This window comes from Oncorhynchus nerka, linkage group LG3 (genome assembly GCF_034236695.1).
Source record: "Oncorhynchus nerka isolate Pitt River linkage group LG3, Oner_Uvic_2.0, whole genome shotgun sequence".
Classification (NCBI taxonomy): domain Eukaryota; kingdom Metazoa; phylum Chordata; class Actinopteri; order Salmoniformes; family Salmonidae; genus Oncorhynchus; species Oncorhynchus nerka.
Window position 1 is genome coordinate 34,461,488 of NC_088398.1, and position 22,496 is coordinate 34,483,983.

A 22,496-nucleotide genomic window follows, 5' to 3' on the forward strand; every position below is an offset into this window, starting at 1 on the left:
TGCCCCAGAACTGATCTTACAGGCGAAACCAAGATGAAACTTCAAACAGGAAATGAGCATGATTTTTGACGCTCTGTTTTACTATTGTCTCCTTATAAGGCTGTGAATATGCTGTGAACGAGCTTATGCGCTCTGCCGTTCGTCCAAGATGTCTGCAGCATTGTGACGTGTTTGTAGGCATATCATTGGAAGATTGACCATAAGAGACTACATTTACCTGGTGTCCCGCCCGGTGTCCTGTGTCGAAATGATTGCGTAATCTGTAGGTCCATGCGCGTTCCATTTCTTCAGAAGAGAAAGTCAACTGCCACGAAGGATTTATCGTCGATAGATATGTGAAAAACACCTTGAGGATTGATTCTAAACATCGGTTTGCCATGTTTCTGTCGATATTATGGAGTTAATTTGGAAAAAAGTTCGCGTTTTAATGACTTTTTTTTTTTCTCTTTTTTTTTCCTTACCCAAACGTGATGAACAAAATGGAGCGATTAGTCGACACAAATAATATTTTTTGTAAAAACGGAACATTTGCTATCTAACTGAGAGTCTCCTCATTGAAAACATCTGAAGTTCTTCAAAGGTAAATGATTTTATTTGAATCCTTTTCTGGTTTTTGTGAAAATGTTGCATGCTGAAAGACAGGCATAATCCTATGCTAGGCGATCAATACTGTTACACAAATGCTTGTTTAGCTATGGTTCAAAAGCATATTTTGAAAATCTGAGATGACAGTGTTGTTAACAAAAGGCTAAGCCTGAGAGCAAATAGATTAATTTCATTTGCGATTTTCATGAATAGTTAACGTTGTGTTATGCTAATGAGCTTGCGGATAGATTTACACAATCCTGGATACAGGTTTTTTTCGTAGCTAAACGTGACGCAGAAAACGGAGCGATTTGTCCTAAACAAATAATCTTTCAGGAAAAACGGAACATTTGCTATCTAACTGAGAGTCTCCTCATTGAAAACATCCGAAGTTCTTCAAAGGTAAATGATTTTATTTGAATGCTTTTCTGGTTTTTGTGAAAATGTTGCCTGCTGAATGCTAACGCTAAATGCTATGCTAAATGCTACGCTAGCTATCAATACTGTTACACAAATGCTTGATTTGCAATGGTTGAGAAGCATATTTTGAAAATCTGAGATGACAGTGTTGTTAACAAAAGGCTAAGCTTGAGAGCAAATAGATTAATTTCATTTCATTTGCGATTTTCATGAATAGTTAACGTTGCGTTATGGTAATGAGCTTGAGGCTGTAGTCACGATACCGGATCCGGGATGGCTCGACGCAAGAAGTTAACAAGGACAGCACACCTCTTTCCATCATTGTATGATTTTTTTGTGTGCAAATGAACTCATGCTTACGGACAATGTCAAAGTACATGCACAATTACACAGGTACTTTCACAAAATGGATGACACAAACAACTGGTTTCATTATCCCTTTCATGCCCTGCCTCCAGTCCACTTACCAATATCTGAACAAGAGAGCCTCATTGAAATTGCAACTAGCGGTTCTGTGAAAATGTAATTTAATCAGAAGCCAATGACAGATTTATGGATTGGGCTGTGCTCAGAGTTTCCTGCCTTGGCAAATGGCTCTGTTATTAAGACACTTATGCCCTTTGCAACCACGTACCTATGTGAGAGTGGATTCTCGGCCCTCACTAGCATGAAAACTAAATACAGGCAAAGACCGTGTGTGGAAAATTATTTAAGACAGAGTCTCTCCAATACAGACCAACATTGCAGAGTTATATGCATTCTTTCAAGCACACCCTTCTCATTATCATGTGGTGAGTTGTTCACAATCTTCGATGAACAAACAAGGATGTATATGTAAGATGGTTAAACAAAGAGCAAAATTATTGATTGTTATATTATTAATTGTGCCCTGGTCCCATAAGAGCTCTTTGTCACTTCCCACGAGCTGGGTTGTGACAAAAACTCACACTCATTCCTATGTTTAATAAATGTATTGTATATTGTGTGTGTGGCAGGCTTACAATGATGGCAAAAAACAACAACATTTGAGAGTGCGCTGACCCTGGTGCTAGAGGATTACGCAGCTGGAGGTTGAACGTTTGAAGGGCTATGGGACTATAAAAGTTTGGGAACCACTGATATAGACGATATCTCCATAGTCAATAATCGGAATGAATGTTGACTGAATGATTGGTTTTCTGCTATTTAATGAAAGACAGGACCTGTTTCTATAGAAGAAACCAATTTTCATTCTAAATTTCTTAACTAACTGAACATGCTTTTTAAAACATAGCGTTTCATCAATCCAGATGCCCAGATATTTGTAAGCGAGGACACGGTCATTGAGGGCACCACCAAAGTACATGTAAATAAATGATTAGATACATTTTTACGTGATCTGGAAAATAACATATAGTTGGTTTTAGCTGCATTAAGTACCAACTGTAGTTCAACTAAGGCTTTTTGCAGGTCAATAAAGGCAGATTGAAGCTCTGAGAGCCTGGCCAGCTGTGGGGGCAATGGCATACACAACAGACTCATCTGCATACAGGTGAAAGTTAATATTTTTTAAAGGAAAACCAATGTTGTTCATGTAAATAGGGAAAAGAACCAAATCAAGAATCGATCCCTGTGGGACACCTTTTGTTTTGTCCAGATGATCGGATTTAACACCATCACACTGTGTTCTGCCCTTTTATATATTTTTTAAACCAGCTATGCGTAGCATAGTCTGAGTACATGCCTTTTTGGCTAGGATTCCACTCCTTGCCACTCCTGTCATTTGCCAAAGAGACTGGTCTTTTGGGCAATCTCAACGTTCAATATACAGCCGGATTTACTGCTCAGTCGCTGAATGGTAGTTGGAAAAAACATTTCCATGACAACTTTATGGAACATGGTGTGTTTTTGCAAATTTGGTTCAATATAGAATTTTAAGAACATAAACAAACAATACACTTAGGACCTGGTTGAGGTAATTTCCTTGTGAGAAGGCAATGTCAATGCAAGATCATATTGTTCAAAGTGGGTATAGAGGACTCTATAATGAGATAGAGAAATAAGTGGAAAATATTAGCCTACAAGATTAAATTGAGCCGTGTTTGTTTCAGTTGCATCCCAGTAAGGAGAGGAAAGAAAAGCAAAACGGCCACCTGTCGTAATTCCTTACACATATGCTGATCGTCATGTCTTGCTTACATTTTTGCATTTACATTTCAGTTATATTATTTGTCCATCCTCTTATTAATCTCTAATAGTTTCATATTTGACCTTTACTTTTTAGCCCATAGAAACGCATTGAAAAACACATTCATGAAAGGCAAAAAAGAGTCAAATAATACTTCATAAGGAACACGTTTTTGATGTGTCTGTCCTATATCTAGGAGATATTGAGCGTATCCCCTTTCTATAGAGTGGTTAGTTGGCCAAACTGTTAGGATTCTACAGACATTTTCCTGAGAATAGCGATTTCCGGGATGTCTCATGGTCAACAAACAGCACTGTAGCTCTGCCACTTTCCACCGCAGATGCAGAAGGCAGACATAGGCAGATGTGGTGGATTGAGACGCCGCTATAAACTGATGGATTTAGATTGGGATTGTTTTTTTATCACGTTATTTAGATTGACACACAGGTGCTTCAATAGACTCTTAAGGAGTTAAGGGATAGAGTCCAGACAGGCTACTTTAGAAACTTTCTGAATGGACAGAATAAGCAAACTCTCTCTCTCTCACACACACACACACGCACACACACACAGCCTAAAAGGGCCCTTCAATCACCACCGCACCTCAGACACACACAAAACACACTTCTCCTATTTAACCTCTTCAGTCGACCCTCTACTTTTTTGAACATTCTGTTAAAAATCGCGCAACATTTCAGCGCCCTGCTACTCATGCCAGGAATATAGTATATGCATTTGCTTAGTCTGTGTGGATAGAAAACACTCAGACGTTTAAAAAACTGGTTAAATCACTGCTGTGGCTTTACCAGAACGGCATTTACATCGAAAAGCACAGGAAAAACTGATCACTGAAAATGGGGAAAATATATCCATGCGCTACTTGAACCTATTGATAAACGTGAACCACAATTAATTGCCTGAGGTTGCAGTACCTACAGCTTCCACAGGGTGTCTAGAGTCTTGTCATTTCCCTTCGAGTTTTTTCTTGGTCAAACACATACAGGACACCGTATCTAATCCGGTCTAGGACCGGATATTTTCGTTGAGTTTCTAGCCGGACATTTTTCCAGACGGACAGCTAATGATCTTTACATCGCCTCCTGATGAATTTTATCGCTTATTAACGTTTACTAATACCTAAAGTTGCATTACAAACGTATTTCGAAGTGTTTTGTGAAAGTTTATCGTCGACTTTTTGAATTTTAAAAAATGACGTTACGTTTTGAAACAATGTTTTTTTCGTTTATCACACAGTCTACATATAACGATATCTAGGCTTTATATGGACCGATTTAATCGAAATAAAGACCCAAATAGTGTTTATGGGACATCTAGGAGTGCCAACAAAGAAGATGGTGAAAGGTAATGTTTTCTATTTTATTGTGCGGTTTGTGTAACGCCGAAATGCTAATTATTTTGTTTACGTCCCCTGTGGGTCTTTTGGGGTGTTGCATGCTATCAGATAATAGCTTCTCATGCTTTCGCCGAAAAGCATTTTAAAAATCTGACTTGTTGCCTGGATTCACAACGAGTGTAGCTTTAATTCGATACCCTGCATGTGTATTTTAATGAACTTTTGAGTTTTAACTAATACTATTAGCATTTAGCGTAGCGCATTTGCATTTCCAGAGCTCTAGTTGGGACGCAAGCGTCCCGAGTAGAAGCAACAGGTTAAAACTAAGACACAACTTCAAATCTTGGCCGTAGTCCATCAGAAAGTAGGACTAGGCTACATTATAGCATAATGCTAAAATTATGTAGTCTATCAAATGAATTGACCAGGAAGGTTTAAAGGGGGGAGAGAGAGACAGCTATAATATTACTAGAGAAGTTGGTTATGTAATTATTGTCCCAGCAATTGCCTTATTCCAGAGGAAGTTATGCACAGCATTAGTTATTTTCAAACTAAGCTTGAAGATATTTCAACATCATGTCTAGATAATAAAATGCCACAATGATCACTCATGCTTGGCTGCCAAATGTATAGGTGTCCCTGTACAGTAGGTCTAACATTTAAATTGAGGAAATGTGATCATAATGTTTTTTGCGATCCACTTTAGACGTCCCTCCTAATTGAAAAGACACCCCATCCTGCTGTGAGCTGCTGGACAGCGCACTTGCACTTGATATGCATTTATTGATGATAAAGTGAACTTGCCATTTCCAAGAAGGACCTCAGTGGGGAATTGGGGATTCCCTGCTTTGTGATCTGTTGCCTACATCAACAGCCAAGGTTTCATTAAATAGGCCTAGGCTCAATACTTTTTTATTGCACATTTAATTAAACTGACCATTTGGCAATGTTCAACTTCAATTCATTGGCACAAGATGTCCATCAGACAAAACAAATTGTTTGTCTCTGGCTTGCTTAGTGGTCGCCTAATTCACTGTCGTAGGCTAGGCCTAATATACAGGCCAGCATACGCAAATAATGGATTAATAGCCCAGCCTATTGATTAACTTCTAACTCACACATCTCTGTCTTCACTGTTCCCTTCTTGCATCTCTGCTGGAATCTAGACTGGCCTCTCTCCCTTCCATCCTCTCTGTATTCCTCTTATATTTCTTTAACCAGTAGCCTAGCCCAATGTGTGTCCCAGAAGTAGCAATACAGCTTGGTCACTTATTTTGAGCAATTAAAAATATATACTGAATTAAAATATGAACACAATATGTAAAGTGCTGGTTCCATGTCTCATGAGCTAAAAATAAAAATCCCAGAAATGTTCCATATGCACAAAAAGCGTATTTCTCTCCAATTTTGTGCACAAATTTGTTTACATCCCTGCCAGTGAGCATTTCTCCTTTGCCAAGATGATCTGACAGGTGGATGGATATATCAAGAAGCTGATTAAACAGCATGGTCATTACACAGGTGCACCTTGTGCTTGGGGACAACAGCCCAGGACCTCCACATCTGGCTTCTTCACCTGCGGAATAGTCTGAGACCAGCCACCCAGACAGCTGGACCCAAAGGACATCCAGCGAAATTGACACGACTGTAGGAGGCATTAGAGTCAACATGGGGCAGCATCCCTGTGGAATGCTTTCGACACCTTGTAGAGTCCATGCACCGATGAAATGAGGCTGTTCTGAGGGCAAAGTATACTCATCAATTACACATGAAAAGCAAACATAAAACACAAAGCAAAACCCAATCATATCAAACAAACACATTCTTCAGTAAAAAAAAAGACCCTCTAACATCCACCAGAATTGCCCAAGAGGCACCAACTTCATCAACTTTAAGTCGTTTTTTTTAGATGATTCCACATGAGAGGAGAAAAAAAACAAAGCATATATACCTAACTCTGTGAATATTGGAGGGATCTCCAGGGTTAGCCATACCTGAGTCCGGGTCTGGTAACTTATATGTCTGAAGGTTAATTAAAACCTCTTGAAGCTAGGGGGACCTATTTTCATTTTTGGAACCAAATGTTAGAATATGCATATAATTGACAGCTTAGGATAGAAAACACTCTAACGTTTCCAGAACTGATATTGCAGGCGAAATCCTGAGAAAAATCCAATCAGGAAGTGACTCTTATTTTGAAACCCCTGTCTTTCTATGCATCCCTATTGCCCATTGAAAGGGATATCAACCAAACGTCTTTTTCTGTGGCTTCCCTACGGTGTCTACAGCCTTTAGACGTAGTTTCAGGCCTTTTTTTTTGAAGAATGAGCGTAAACGTCCACATTGCGTAAGTGGTCAGTTGTTGGCTCTCAGTGTGATTTTTGTGCTTAACAGAGAGGTAGCCATTTTTCTTCCCGGTCCTAGTGAAAAGCCAACTGTTCCGGTTGATATATTATCGAATAGATATTTGAAAAAACACCTTGAGGATTGATTATAAAAAATGTTTGCCATGTTTCTGTCGATATTATAGATATGATTTGGAATTTTTGTCTGCGTTGTCGTGACCGCTATTTCCGGTGGATTCCTATGCATAACGCATCAAACTAACGGAGGTATTTGGATATAAAAAATATATTTATGGAACAAAAGGAACATTTGCTGTTCTACTGGGAGTCTCGTGAGTGAAAACATCCGAAGATCATCAAAGGTAAACGATTAAGGGCAGTCAGGTCTGGAGAGAACCAAGGGCTATATTGGTTCCTGGTTCTAAATTTCTTGATTGGGGCATGCTTATTTAAGATGGTGAGGAAAGCATTTTAAAAAAATAACCAGGCATCCACTACTGACTATTGTTTTTAGAGAGTTGTATTTTTAAAAGTAGAAGTTCAAATTGTTTGGGTACAGACCTGGATAGTAGAACAGAAGTCTGTAGGCTATCTCTGCAGTACATTGCAACACCGCCCCCTTTGGCCGTTCTATCGTGTCTGAAAATCTTGTAGTTAGGGATGGAGGTTTCAGACACGGGCCAGGATTCAGACACGGGTAGGACATCCGGGTTGACAGAGTGTGCTAAAGCAGTGAATAAAACAAACTTAGGGAGGAGGCTTCTAATGTGAACTTGCATGAAACCAAGACTATTACGGTTACAGAAGTCATCAAAAGAGAGCGCCTGGGGAATAGGAGTGGAGCTAGGCACTGCAGGACCAGGACTCACCTCTACATCACCAGACAAACAGAGGAGGAGTAAGATAAGGGTAGGGCTAAAAGCTATGAGAATTGGTCGTCTAGGACGTCCGGGAACAGAGTATAAAAAGGAGGTTTATGGGGGAAACAAAATAGCTTCAATGTATAATGTACAGACAAAGGTATGGTAGGATGTGATTACAGTAGAGGTAATTGAGTGATGATAAGAGAGATATTGTCTCTAGAAACATCAACATCATTGAAACCAGGTGATGTCATCGCGTGGCATTGTCCGATAGACCTATTCAGATAGCAGCCGATAAGACAGCTAATGATTAGCGGGCCGCAGATGGGCGTTCAGGTAACGTCGCGACGGAGGGGCCAGTTGGATAACTCCCTCGGGCAGATAACGTCGGTAGTCCAGTCGTGAAGGCCCGGTGGGGCTCTGCATCGGCAGTAAAACAGAGTCCGGATAGGTGATTGTAGCCCAGGAGTGGCTGATGGAACTCTTCTGCTGGCTAGCTCCGGAATAATTTATGTTTGCTCCGGGACAAACGTAAGCAATAGTCACTCGGATAGCAGCTAGCTAGCTGCAAAATCCAGGTGTAAATGTCCAGAGCTTGCGGTAGAGATCCGGGGATATTGCCTTGTCTGAGCTGAATACTAACGTTAGCCAGTAAACTGACTAGCTTCTGGCTAGCTTCTGGCTAGCTTCTATTGTAGATTTCAGATTCGAGGTGAATAATACTTTCTTTTTTTTAACCTCTTGCTCCTACCCGACACGCAGGCGTCCCATCTAGACATCTGGAAATGCAAATGCGCTACGCTAAATGCTAATAGCACTCGTTAAAACTCAAACGTTCATTAAAATACACATGCAGGGTACTGAATTAAAGCTACACTCGTTGTGAATCCAGGCAACAAGTCAGATTTTTAAAATGATTTTCGGCGAAAGCATGAGAAGCTATTATCTGATAGCATGTAACACCCCAAAAGACCCACAGGGGATGTAAACAAAATAATTAGCATTGTCGGCGCTACACAAAACACACAAATAAAATATAAAACATTCATTACCTTTGACCATCTTCTTTGTTGGCACTCCTAGATGTCCCATAAACATCACTATTGGGTCTTATTTTCGATTAAATCGGTCCATATATAGCCTAGATATCGATCTATGAAGACTTTGTGATCAAGGAAAAAAATAGCGTTTTATAACGTAACGTCATTTTTAAAAATAAAAAAGTTGACGATAAACTTTCACAAAACACTTCGAAATACTTTTGTAATGCAACTTTAGGTATTAGTAAACGTTAATAATCAATCAAATTGATCACGAGGCGATGTGTATTCTATAGCTGTACGTCTGGAAATAATGTCCGGGTAAATCTCAACCAAAATATCCGGTCGGAGACCGGAAGAAATGCACTGCCTCGTGTCCGTTTGACCAAGAAACAAATCGTAGGCAAATGACAAGACTGTTGACATCGTGTGGAAGCTGTAGGTATTGCAACCTCGGCCCCATTTAATGTGGTTCACATTTAACATTAGGATATATTTTCCCATTTTCATTGATCAGATTTTCCTGCTCTTTTCGATGAAACGCACGTTCTGTTATAGTCACAGCCGTGATTTAATAACCAGTTTTATAAACGTCTGAGTGTTTTCTATCCACACATACTAATCATATGCATATACTATATTCCTGGCATGAGTAGTAGGGCGCTGAAATGTTGCGCGATTTTTAACAGAATGTTCGAAAAAGTAGGGGGTAGGAGTAACAGGTTCAATTGGTGAGGCAGGTTGGTTTGTAGGAGAATGTTTTGAAGTTGAGATTTTTAGAAAAAAATATATAAAAAGATATGCGAGGAAAAGATGTAAATACGTGTATATACAGTACTGTATATAAACAGGACAAGACGAGGACAAAGGACATCTGACTGCTATGCCATCTTGGGACAATATATTATTGATTGATTATTAATTGATACATTTTCAAGTACATAACTATAGAAAACATCCAAAAATGATATGGTAATACAAAATGTAAGTTTAAACACTGCCAGGAATGTCATACATGATGGATCATTAGCTTATACGCTAACATTCACACATCTAGATGGCTGGGCGGGGTGGGTGTGGAGCCAGACACACCAGGGGTTTAAACTGTGGAACCCAGTTCCTACATTTGAACATAAACATGTATTTTATCAAACAAAACTATGCTACATTCATCTCTGGGACACTCAGGATGACAAATCAGAGCAAGATTAATGAATGTAAGTACATTATTTACCTTCAGAGGTGAATGTATCAAACCAGTTGCCGTGATAAGTTTTTTGATTTTGTGCACTCTCCTCAAACAATAGCATGGTCTTTTTTCACTGTAATAGCTACCTTAAACTGGACAGTGCAGTTAGATTAAGAATAATTGAATATTTCTGCCCATATAAGACATATTTATGTCTGGGGAAATGTTCTTGTTACTTACAATTTCATGCTAATCACATTAGCACACGTTAGCTCAACCTTCCCGGTGGAGGGACACCGATCCCTTAGAGGTTAAACATAACAATAGACAGGTGCATGATGATGTATGGAATATATTAGCCATTTGAATGTCAATTAATTTCATTTAATCAATTTCTACTTCATTCCAATTCTGCTTCCTGTGGGGTGTGGCCAATTCAAATGAATGAATTAAAGACCAATTCCCAGCCTAATTCAGAATTGACCCCCAAGCCTATCACAAAATGTATTAGAATCAACAAGTTATTGACAACGCATGAACGAAAATAAATCATAGCTGGATATACTGACGACAGCCATCACTAAAAATAAAACATGGGCTGGACTCTTATGCACATACACACAGCTGTAACCGCTACACAAAGCTCTGTTGTAACCTAGCAACAGCTTCTGCAAAGCAGAAGACCAATTCATGTCTCTACTTTAGCTGACTCATTTTTAGACCAAAGAGCATTTAACTTATGTTTGGGCAAAAGCAATAATATAACATAACGTTGGACTCCTGTAATAGTACACAAAGACTTGACCCAGCGGCCAAAACTAATTGCAATGACAAAATGACAAACTGCTATGCCTAATGCAAAGAGGAATGGTACAAGACCTACACTTCACTTCCTACACTACAGCATGCAGCCCGTCAAAGGGCATCTTAGACCTTCTTTTGATTTTTCTGCACCTTACATGTGGAATGATCTACAATGCACTTTAAAATGGGAGGAATTGGTGCCTCTCTGGCATTTCAGATAGTTGTTAGGGTACCTTTTTACTAAAGAATGTGTCTGTTTTTTTATGATTGTGTTTTACTTTTGGCATATTGTTGTGCATAATAATGTGTATTTGAATGTGTATATGAATGTGTTTATTGTATTTTAATGTGTATTGTTGTGCTATACAGGTGTCATCTAATTATGCAAATGATCGGAAAAGCAAAGGATGAAACGGACTTAACGTCCATGAAAAGTGTCCGTTTTTTGCATACTGTGTTCACACAGTTTGGATGGAAGGTATGCTCAGGTGGCAAGAGCATCATGTAACAGGAAGTGTATTAAGATAATCGAGACAGAGAGAGGGAGAGAGTCTTCTTTTTTTTCACTTCTTATTCTGCTAGGACTCATATTGTTACATACAGTATAACAAAATTGTTGAAGCAGTTGTTACAATTTGTTCTGACTATAAATCTACATTTACTTTTCATGCCAGTCTTCAATCGAACTTAAGTTTGAAACTGAAGGTCTGTCTGAGGAGTATAGTGAGAGACAGGGTGGGAGAGAAAGAAGGATGAGCGAGACTATGTAGGCGTGTGAGAGATGGACAGAGAGATGGAGTGATTATAGTGTGTTTGTATAGAGGAAAGACAGTTGGTTGGTTTTAGGCATAGGGCTGAGAAAGATACATATTCCAGCATAGAGTAAATTAGGGAGAAACAGACTTAGTGGAGCACTTCAGTTTTGTGGTTTTGCCATAAGGCAAAGTGTATGTGAATGTGAGTGTATGTGAAGTTTAATAGCTAATCTGGATTTTTTAAAGCTAACTTCCTGCAATTCTACACATATTTCCATGGGACAGAGAGAATATATGCAGTTGTATAGCTAATCTCATGCAATTCTACACATTTTGCATTGAGGCTAAGAGAGTTTGTCAATTTCAAAGATAATTTCAAGTTATTCTACACATTTTTCCATGAGGCTGAGAGAAAATGTTGCCGTTTTACAGCAACCGGAGCCCGTGGGCCATGTGGGGTTGCAGGGTTTTTAGTACCCCAGTGCTGAGACTGTGATGTGTGTGTGTGCGTGTGTGTGTTTTGATTTTGAATTGGAGTGAGAAAGAGAGAGCAAGAGAGAGCGATACATAGTTTTGGGAGTTTTCCGTCTCTCCCTGAAGCAGTGACTCTGGGGGAATCTTAAATTGCATACTCTTTGCGTCCTCTCTCCTCTCCCCCTTGCCTCCTTCTCAAAACCCATTGGAGGAGAAGGTCAGAGGGGAGGGACGTCTGGCTTTCTCATCCAATGGGTTTTGAGAGACGAGGAGAGAGGACAGAAGACGTGAGGAGTATGCAATTGAAATCTTTCCTCCGCCCCCTGCCAACATGGACTCCCTGATGGCTACAGCAACCTCACAGTAAGTCTTCTATACATTCCTACCCCAGCTGCTTTGGCCCCTCTCCTCCTCACCACCACACTCTCCAACTACTCCTCCAAGTCCTTGCACTCTCTTCCCTCTCTCTCCCTCCCCTCGTTCTCTTTCTCTACTTCCCTCCCTCTTTCGGTCACTCAATCTCACTCTCCTCTCTCTCTCTCCCCCTTTCTCTTACTCTCCCCCTGTCCCTCCCTCCCCCTCTCTCCCTCTCAAGCCTGAGAGTAATTATAGGGCTATTGCATGGAGGAGGAAAGAAAAGAAAGGAGAAAGGAAAAAAAGGGAATTGTCTGGAAAACAACTGCTCTCTTACCCCTTGTTCCGATTCCAGGGGCTCGGCTTTGACTCGGACTGCAGGCATTCCATCAAGCATTAACATCCTGTTCTCGGGCCGTCTGTGGAGGAATAGAGGAAGGGGGAGGAGGTGTAAGACGGACGCTGAGTTTGACCATGACTAAGCATCTTAGTTTGACACACAGAAAGTAAAAAGTATGAGCTGAAGTACGGTGCTGAATAAAAGAACATTAAACTGTGTAAAAATAAAGAAAGTGGCACACTTACACATGCTTAGGGCTTAAATGCTTACAGTTACATAAATAGCCAGGCATTGTGCTGTACATCCTGTATGTGCACTGACAAACATAAACGTAAGCACAACGACATATACAAAGAAACAGTCACATATAAGAACACACACACCGTCCACTCTTTCTCTGTCTAAACAAGCCACAGCTTTCTGTTTGTAACTACTGTGTTCACTGACATCACTTGTCTGCATGATTGTTCCGGTATGTTTACAAATAATCAATTTGTAATAGACATACACTATGGTGACCATATCTATATTCCCATAAAACTAATGCACAATAGCACAACCATGGAGATCCTGTTCGTTTATATTGGCACAACCATACAATATGTATGTGTCCCAAATAACACCATATCCCATAAATAGTGCACTACTTTTGACTAGAGCAATATATACTGAGTGTACAAAACATTAGGAACACCTTCCTAATATTGAATTGCAGCCCTTTTGCACTCAGAACATCCTCAATTCGTCTGGGCATGGACTCTACAGGTAATTCATGCAAGCAGTGAAATCAGATTTTAAAAAACAACAGAAAAATACATGTACGCATGGCTTTTTGTTGTATGTGGTAGTAGAGTAGTGGCCTGAGGGCACACACTTAATGTGTTGTGAAATGTAACGTAATGTTTTTAATTGTATATAACTACATTCATTTTGCTGGACCCCAGGAAGAATAGCTGTTGCCGAGGCAGCTAATGTGGATCCATAATAAAATACAAAGCTTTCAAATAAAACCAAATTCTATTTGTCACATGAGTCGCATGCAACAGGTAGAGCTTACAGTGAAATGCTTACTTACAAGCCCTTAACCAACAATGCAGTTTTAAGAAAAATAAGTGTTATGTATAAAATATATATTTATTTTTTTAAATAACAAATAATTAAAAGAGCAGCAGTAAAATAACAATAGCGAGGCTACATACAGGGGGTACCAGTACATGTAGGTGGAGTTTAAATGACTATTCATAGACAATAAACAGAGAGTAGCAACAGCGTAAAAGAGGGGAGTCTTTTTGAGGATCTGAGGACACATGCCAAATAGGCTTTGTCGTGCCCTCTTCACGACTACCTTGGTGTGTTTGGACCATGATAGTTTGTTGGTGATGTGGACACCAAGGAACTTGAAGCTCTCAACCTGCTCCACTACAGCCCTGTCGATGAGATTGGGGTCCGCTCGGTCCTCCTTTTCCTGTAGTCCACAATCATCTCCTTTGTCTTGATCACGTTGAGGGAGAGGTTGGTATCCTGGCACCACACGGTCAGGTGACTGACCTCCTCCCTTTAGGCTGTCTCATCATTGTCGGTAATCAGGCCTACCACTGTTGTGTCGTTGGGAATACTTAATGATGGTGTTGGAGTCGTGCTTGGCCATGCAGGCATGGGTGACCATGGAGTCACAGGAGGGAACTGAGCAGGCACCCCTGAGGGGCCCCTGTGTTGAGGATCAGCGTGGCAGTTGTGTTGTTACCTACCCTTACCACCTGGGGGTGGCCCGTCAGGAAGTCCAGGATCCAGTTGCAGAGGAAGGTGTTTAGTCCCAGGGTACTTAGGTTAGTGATGATATTTCAGGGTACTATGGTGGTGAACGCTGAGCTGTAGTCAATGAATAGCATTCTCACGTAGGTGTTAATTTTGTCCAGGTGGGAAAGGGCAGTCTGGAGTGCAATAGAGATTGCATCATCTGTGGATCTGTTGGGTTGGTATGCAAATTGGAGTGGGTCTAGGGTTTCTAGGATAATGGTGTTGATGTGAGCCATGATCAGCCTTTGCACTTCATGGCTACCGACGTGAGTGCTACAGGTTGGTAATAATTTAGGCAGGTTACCTTAGTGTTTTTGGGCATAGGGACTATGGTGATCTGCTTGAAACATTGATATTACAGACTCGGTCAGGGACAGGTTGAAAATGTCAGTGAAGACAATTGGCAGGTGGTCAGCGCATGCTCGGAGTACACGTCCTGGTAGTCCTCTGGCCCTGCAGTCTTGTGAATGTTGACCTGTTTAAAGGTCTAACTCACACCAGCTTTTTTATAAAAAAGGCAATTATTTCTCTGACATGCAAATACGATGGTAGGTTCATGCAAAGCTTTTAACATAAAGGAGATCTTTCCACCCCTACTCTTGTCCATGGTGGTCTGCGAACCCACAACCTTCTGGCCCGTAGTCCTGTGGTCTATCAGAATTCCGGCATTACCATGTAATGTTTACAAGACAAAGAGTTTCTAAAACTACATATTTAAAGGGATGTGTTCTGTCCAAGAAGTGAGAGTAAACGGTAGACATGTTCTCTCCTATTCACTTTGTTTTAATTATTATTTTGTGCATAGGGGAGTTTGATTTTTTATTTTAGCATTCAGGGAGAGTTTAGGTAAAGTATATTTTGCTAAAGGGAGGACCATCCATTTATATTTCAGAGAAGTCTGATTTTCTCCATGTAACCCTTATTATAAATAATGTTCACTCCCTAAAGCATATTTGAAACAAGAAAGTACTTTGTATGTGTTACTAAATCGGGAAACTTACTATATCCTTCACAGTCACATAAGCATACAGTACAAACACACACACCATACATTCATATCACCAATCAGCCTTCCCTCTGCCCCACAGAAACCTCTCACAATAACAGATACACAAAGAACACTCATCCAATAATGTGGGCAGCTCCTCAGCATTAGCAGTAGTATGAAGACGTGTGTGTGTGTGTGTGTGTGTGTGTGTGTGTGTGTGTGTGTTTAAAACACCAGGGTAAATTCCTAGGGGCAATGCGCCATCAGCGCTCTATTTTGCTCCCCTCTCCCCCTCCTCACATTGCTAGAGGCTGGAGTGAGGCTCCACTCATGATTGCCATAGCAACGCTTTCTAGGCCCACGACCTAATGCCGAAGGACATCCTGGACAACAATACAATAGCTCCAAAGCCAGGACTACTTGGGGGATTCAGACCCACCCACACACACACACACACACACACACACACACACACACACGTCTCATGCAAGGTTACTCATCACGTATGAAGCGTGGTTCCGTGTGGTTTGTGTGTGTGCGCACATACATGCGTGCATGTGGTTATCCAGGTATTCAGGCTGATAGCCTAAAGGCTTAGGCTTTTCTGTTTCCATCTACTGTACTGGGCCATGGCTTCGGTGGACATGCTCTAACTTGGGGCCAAGCCCAGGCCACTGGTACTTTTCAGCGCCTATTTACATACTGTATCAATGGCCCAATGTGAACTTTAATGATCCTGATGGAAACACAATAACATCAGAGCTGACATTAACATAAAACACTGGCGTGTGAGGGGATGTCATAGTGTAAATGCACCATGAGAGAGGTTTATTCTCTCCTTTCAATTGATCCCCTGTACAGACATACACCATGTTTAACTCTACAACTGCTAAAGCAGTCATTTTGACTGCTCATGAATAAAACAAATATGTTTTACTAAATGTTTTAATAAATGCCCCCTCCATTCTGGACTTTTCCTAAATAAGTCTACATAACACTGTCAGTGTTAGAATCTTAATATCACAAACAGAACTGGAGTTCTAACCAGTTTAAGATTTTCTTAATGGTTTTCCCCTGTTGCACCCTCCTCCCAATCACACCAATAATTGCCTCGAAACTGAACCAAAGAAATTGATTTGACACATAACAGATAAGTAAATAAATTAAGTAAAGTAGGATGGGGAGAAAGTAGGTGAATGGGTGAGTTGATGAGCGACAGGAAGTGAATGACGCATAATTATGTAATCACCAATTGTGATTGAAGAACACTGCGGGCCCGGTTTTGATCTGTATTGATCTGTTCTATTTATTATCTCAAAATGGTATGTACCCTATATCATTCCACCAAATCCAAACAGTCTTATCAGTCTACTCTGAGTGCGCATAATTGTACCTGCTGTACAGCTTACAATATCTGGGAAAATATCCACATCAGGCAACAGGTGAGCGAGTGTCAGAAAATGTGGTAATGAGGCTTTTGGAACCTTACAATGGCAAGGGGACAAATGTCACCATGGACAATTTCTTCACTTCACTGTAATTGGCCTGCACTATGAACAAACTGAGACGGGAGATCCCACCCTCTGCGCAAAATAAGGCACATGCACAGCCGTTGCACTCTAAAATGGTTCTGAAGAATGACAAGATGACAAGGACACAATAAAATAAAATTGTATTTGTTACATGCGCCGAATACAACAGATGTAGACCTTACCATGAAATGCTTACTTACAAGCCCTTGAACAACAATGCAGTTTTAAGAAAATAGAGTTAAGAAAATATTTACTAAATATTAAATAAATAAATAACAATAATGAGGCTATACAGAGGGGTCTATGTGCGGGGGTACAGGTTAGTCGAGGTAATTTTGTACATGTAGGTAGGGGTAAAGTCACTCTGCATAGATAATAAACAGCAATTTGCCGCAGTGTAAAAACACATTTTCTAGGTGGCCATTCGATTAATTGTCCAGCTGCCTTATGGTTCGGGGGTAGGAGCTGTTAACTTCTTGGTGACTGGGGGGCAGTATTGAGTAGATTGGATGAATAAGGTGCCCAGAGTAAACTGCCTGCTACTCAGGCAGCTAGAATATGCATGTAATTAGTATATTTGGATCGAAAACACTATGCAGTTTCTAAAACTGTTTGAATGATGTCTGTGAGTATAACAGAACTCATATGGCAGGCAAAAACCTGACAAAAATCCAACCAGGAAGTGGGAAATCTGAGGTTTGTAGCTTTTCAACTCATAGCCTATCGAAGATACAGTGGGATATTGGTCATGTTGCACTTCCTAAGGCTTCTACTAGATCTTAACAGTCTTTAGAACCTTGTTTGATGCTTCTACTGTGAGGTGGGGCCGAATGAGAGGGGATTGAGCCACGTGTCTGGCAGATTGCCACGAGCTCGTGACGCGAGGTCATGTGAACGTTAGGTCACGTTCAATTGCTTTTCTACAGACAAAGGAATTCTCCGGTTGGAACATTGTTGAAGATTTATGGAAAAAAACATCCTAAAGATTGATTCTATCCTTAGTTTGACATGTTTCTACGACCTGTAAAATAACTTTTTCTACTTTTCTTCTGACCTTTCTGCTGTACTTTGGATTTGCGTTTGGATTTGTTTACCAAATGCCCTAACAAAAGGAACTATTTGGACATAAATTATGAAATTTATCGAACAAATCAAACATTTATTGTGGAACTGAGAATCCTGGGAGTGCATTCTGATGAAGATCATCAAAGGTAAGTTCATATTTATAATGTTATTTCTGACTTCTGTTGACTGCACAACATGACGGATATCTGTTTGGCTTGTTTGGTCTCTGAGCGCCGTACTCAGATTATTGCATGGTATGCTTTATCCGTAATGTTATTTAGAAAACTGACACAGCGGTTGCATTAAGGAGAAGTTTATCTAAAGTTCATTGTATAATAGTTGTATCTTTTATCAATGTTTATGATGAGTATTTCTGTAAATTGAAGTGGCTCTCTGCAAAATCACTGCATGTTTTGGAACTACTGAACATAACACACCAATGTGAAATGAGATTTTTGGATATAAATATGCACTTTAACGAACAAAACATACATGTATTGTGTAACATGAAGTCCTATGAGTGTCATCTGATGAAGATCATCAAAGGTTGTCCTCTGGTCTGATGAAACATAAATAGAACTGTTTGGCCATAATGACCATCGTTATGTTTGGAGGAAAAAGGGGGAGGCTTGCAAGCTGAAGAACACCATCCCAAGCAAGGGGGTGGCAGCATCATGTTGTGGGGGTCCTTGCTGCAGGAGGAACTGGTGCACTTCACAAAATAGATGGCATCATGTGGCAGGAAAATTATGTGGATATATTGAAGCAACATCTCAAGACATCAGACAGGAAGTTAAAGCTTGGTTGAAAATGGGTCTTCTAAATGGACAATGACCCCAAGCACACTTCCAAAGTTGTGGTAAAATGGCTTAAGGACAACTCAGTCAAGCTATTGGAGTGTCCATCACAATGCCCTGACCTCAATCCCATAGAAAATATGTGGGCAGAACTGAAGAAGTGTGTGCGAGCAAAGAGGCCTACAAACCTGACTCAGTTACACCAGCTCTGTCAGGATGAATGGGCCAAAATTAATCCAATTTATTGTGGGAAGCTTGTGGAAGGCTACCTGAAACGTTCTTTCCAAGTTAAACAATTTAAAGGCAATGCTACCAAATACTAATTGAGTGTATGTAAACTTCTGACCCACTGGGAATATGATGAAAGATATAAAAGCTGAAATATATAATTCTCTCTACTATTATTCTGACATTTCACATTCTTAAAATAAAGTGGTGATCCTAACTGACCTAAAACAGGGAATTTTAACTAGGATTAAATGTCAGGAATTGTGAAAAACTGAGTTTAAATGTACTTGGCTAAGGTGTATGTAAACTTCCTACTTCAACTCTAGGTCCTGGATGACAGGAAGCTTGGCCCCAGTGATGTACTGGGCCGTACTCACTACCCTCTGTAGTGCCTTACGGTCGAATGCCGAGCAGTTGCCATACCAGGCAGTGAGGTCAGGATGCAACAAGTCAGAATGCTCTCGATGATGCAGCTGTAGAACGTTGTGAGGATCTGGGGACCCATGCCAAATCTTTTCAATCTCCAGAGGGGGCGTTGTTGTGCCCTCTTCACAACTTTCTTGGTGTGTTTGTACCAATAAAGAGAGAACTGGAGACTATTATGCACTACAACCAAACAAAGGTATGCTAAAGTGTGTCAAGCAAGTGAAAGTTACGAAGACTTGTGTCAACTGTTTTCTAGTATTTTCAACATTTGACCACGTGTCTTGATGACCGTGCATCTTGGTGGCTTTATTTTGTCATAAAATAAGCTGTTACCGTGTTCCAACACATATGCTTTCTGTTTCATAGTTGTAGCAAAGGCACCCGACAAATCAACTTGATTGAACACTTGAATATTTGTTTTTTGTGTTTTTACATATAACCTATGGTATTGTGTTATTTGAAATAAAATTTAAAAAAATATTCTGTTACCCTGTATTTACGCCATCCATCATTTCTTCAATTCTGACCAGTTTCCCAGTCCCTTCCGATGGTCTCTTTGTTACCTCTTTTATTAATGCCCTTCTTGCCTGGTCTGAGTTTTGGCGAGCGGCCCTCTCTTGGCAGGTTTGTTGTGGTGCTATATTCTTTCCATTTTTTAATAATGGATTTAATGGTGCTCCGTGGGATGTTCAAAGTTTCTGATATTTTTCTATAACCCAACCCTGATCTGTACTTCTCCACAACTTTGTCCCTGATCTGTTTGGAGAGCTCCTTGGTCTTCATAGTGCCTCTTGCTTAGTGGTGTTGCAAACACTGGGGCCTTTCGGAACAGGTTACTGAGATCATATGACAGATCATGTGACACTTACATTGCACACAGATGGACTTTATTTAACTAATTATGAAGGTAATTTGTTGTACCGGATCTTATTTAGGGGCTTCATAGCAAAGGGGGTGAATACATATGCACGCACCACTTTTCAAATTTTTATTATTTACATTTAAATTAATTTTTAAATTTCACTTCACAAATTTGGACTATTTTGTGTATGTCCATTACATGAAATCCAAATAAAAATCTATTTAAATTACAGGTTGTAATGCAACAAAATAGGAAAAACGCCAAGGGGGGTGAATACTTTTGCAAGGCACTGTGTGTATTCACCCCCTTTGCTATGAAGCCCCTAAATAAGATCTGGTGCAACCAATTACCTTCACCTTGGATTAGCTAACACAACGTGCCATTGGAACACAGGAGTGATGGTTGCTGATAATGAGCCTCTATACCCCTATGTAGATATTCCATAAAAAATCAGCCATTTCCAGCTACAATAGTCATTTACAACATTAAACATTTATTATTTAACCTTTATTTAATTAGGCAAGTCAGTTAAGAATTCGGCCTACCCCAGGCCAAACACCCGGACGATGCTGGGTCACTTGTGCGCACACGCCGGGATCAATCCAGGGTGTGTAGTGACGCCTCTAGTACTGAGATGCAGTGCCTTAGACTGCTGTGGTGGCGGCTATTCAGCAGCCTAATGGTCTGGGGGTAGAAGCTATTGGCCAGTCTAACAGTTTTTGCCATGATGCTCCTATACTGCCCCCGTCTGAGTGATGGAAACGGGGAAAACAGGCCATGGCTTTTGCTACTATCTCCAGGCTAGGTAAGCCAGTGCTGTTGGTGTCCATCAGCAATATACAACTCTGTGTGTGGGAGAGATTGAAAGATATGGAGAGATAAAGGAGAGGAGAGGAGATTAAGATCATCTTTCCATTTGCTCTGCATGAAATGATCATCCCAGGTGTGAGGGAGACTGAGTGGGGGTTGAAGTGGGCTGTGGACTGTGGAGTATTGAGGCATTTACAACCCCCTCCCCCTTCTCTCCCTCCACTGACCCACACTTAATGCCCAGAGAGGAACCACACTAGAATAAGGCCAAGTCTACCCCCCAAAAATTAAGGGGTGGGGACAAAGGTTGTATGTCAGACTGTGTGTCAGACAGAGAAAGTGTGTGTGTGTGTGCTCGTGCATGTTTGTATGAATGTGTATGTTTTACTATTTTGTGTGTGTGTGTCCAACTGGATCTTCCATCCACTACCCTCCTCCTTCTTCTTCCATCTCCCCTCCCAAGTCCCTGATGGCTATCAGCTCTCTGGTGACTGGGCCAATCAGCTGGTATAAAGGGATAAGGCCCAACGAGGCACAGCCAGACAGAATGACTAACGGGTCAATAGGAAGTGACAAAAAAGAAGAAAACACTGAACTTCAGGGACCCATGGTGACCCCATATTCACTCACACACACACACACACGTCCATTCATGGTGCAACTGAAACTCTTTTTTTTAATGTCATTCTTTAGAATCTAACATGTTAGGGAAGTGGGGGGGTTAAAGCTGACATATGGAATTGTTTTAAATGGACATACATTCAGCTATTGGATTTTAGTTTTAGGACCCTTTTAGATATAAAAAAATAAATAATAATAAATGGACAAAATATTGACGCCCATAGAAACGCAAAAACGACAGTCAAAATAACTCTTAAGAAACAAGGGTTTGAAGTTTCTGTCCTAAATCTAGGAAATATTTTTTTTAAACTCAGAAAATACAGTATATACATTTTTTTTACACATATTTAACCCCTTTTTGGAGTAGATGCAAAACTACCTTCATACTCCATTCGTTTTTTAAAACCTGTACCGGTTACCTTCAGGCAAGTCCCGTGACACCATCGTGTTCGTGAGAATCTCCCCTTTCCAAAGAGGGGTCATAGAAGTGAGCCAAATCATTTGGACGCTACAGACATTTACAAAACAGAAGTGGGCACATCGACAGTACCGACTTTGGACAAGTCTCCTGACACTTGTGGGGGTCGTAGAGCAAAACAGAGAACACCATCATGTTCGAGGGTGTCTCCCCTTTCCATAGAGGGGTCATAGTAGTGGGCCATTCAGATGCTACAGACGTT

The 22,496-nt window shown here is 40.5% G+C and overlaps 1 protein-coding gene across 1 annotated transcript in view; it reads right to left on the minus strand.

The window, feature by feature from the left end:
* The window catches only part of LOC115107093 (Krueppel-like factor 12), a 149,631-nt gene that overhangs the window by 94,621 nt on the left and 32,514 nt on the right, over positions 1-22,496 (minus strand). The window contains exon 2 of the mRNA XM_029630479.2: positions 12,688-12,769. Within this exon, the coding sequence (XP_029486339.1) occupies positions 12,688-12,753 (66 nt within the window). The 5' untranslated portion in view covers positions 12,754-12,769. The remainder of the gene's footprint in view (positions 1-12,687; positions 12,770-22,496) is intronic.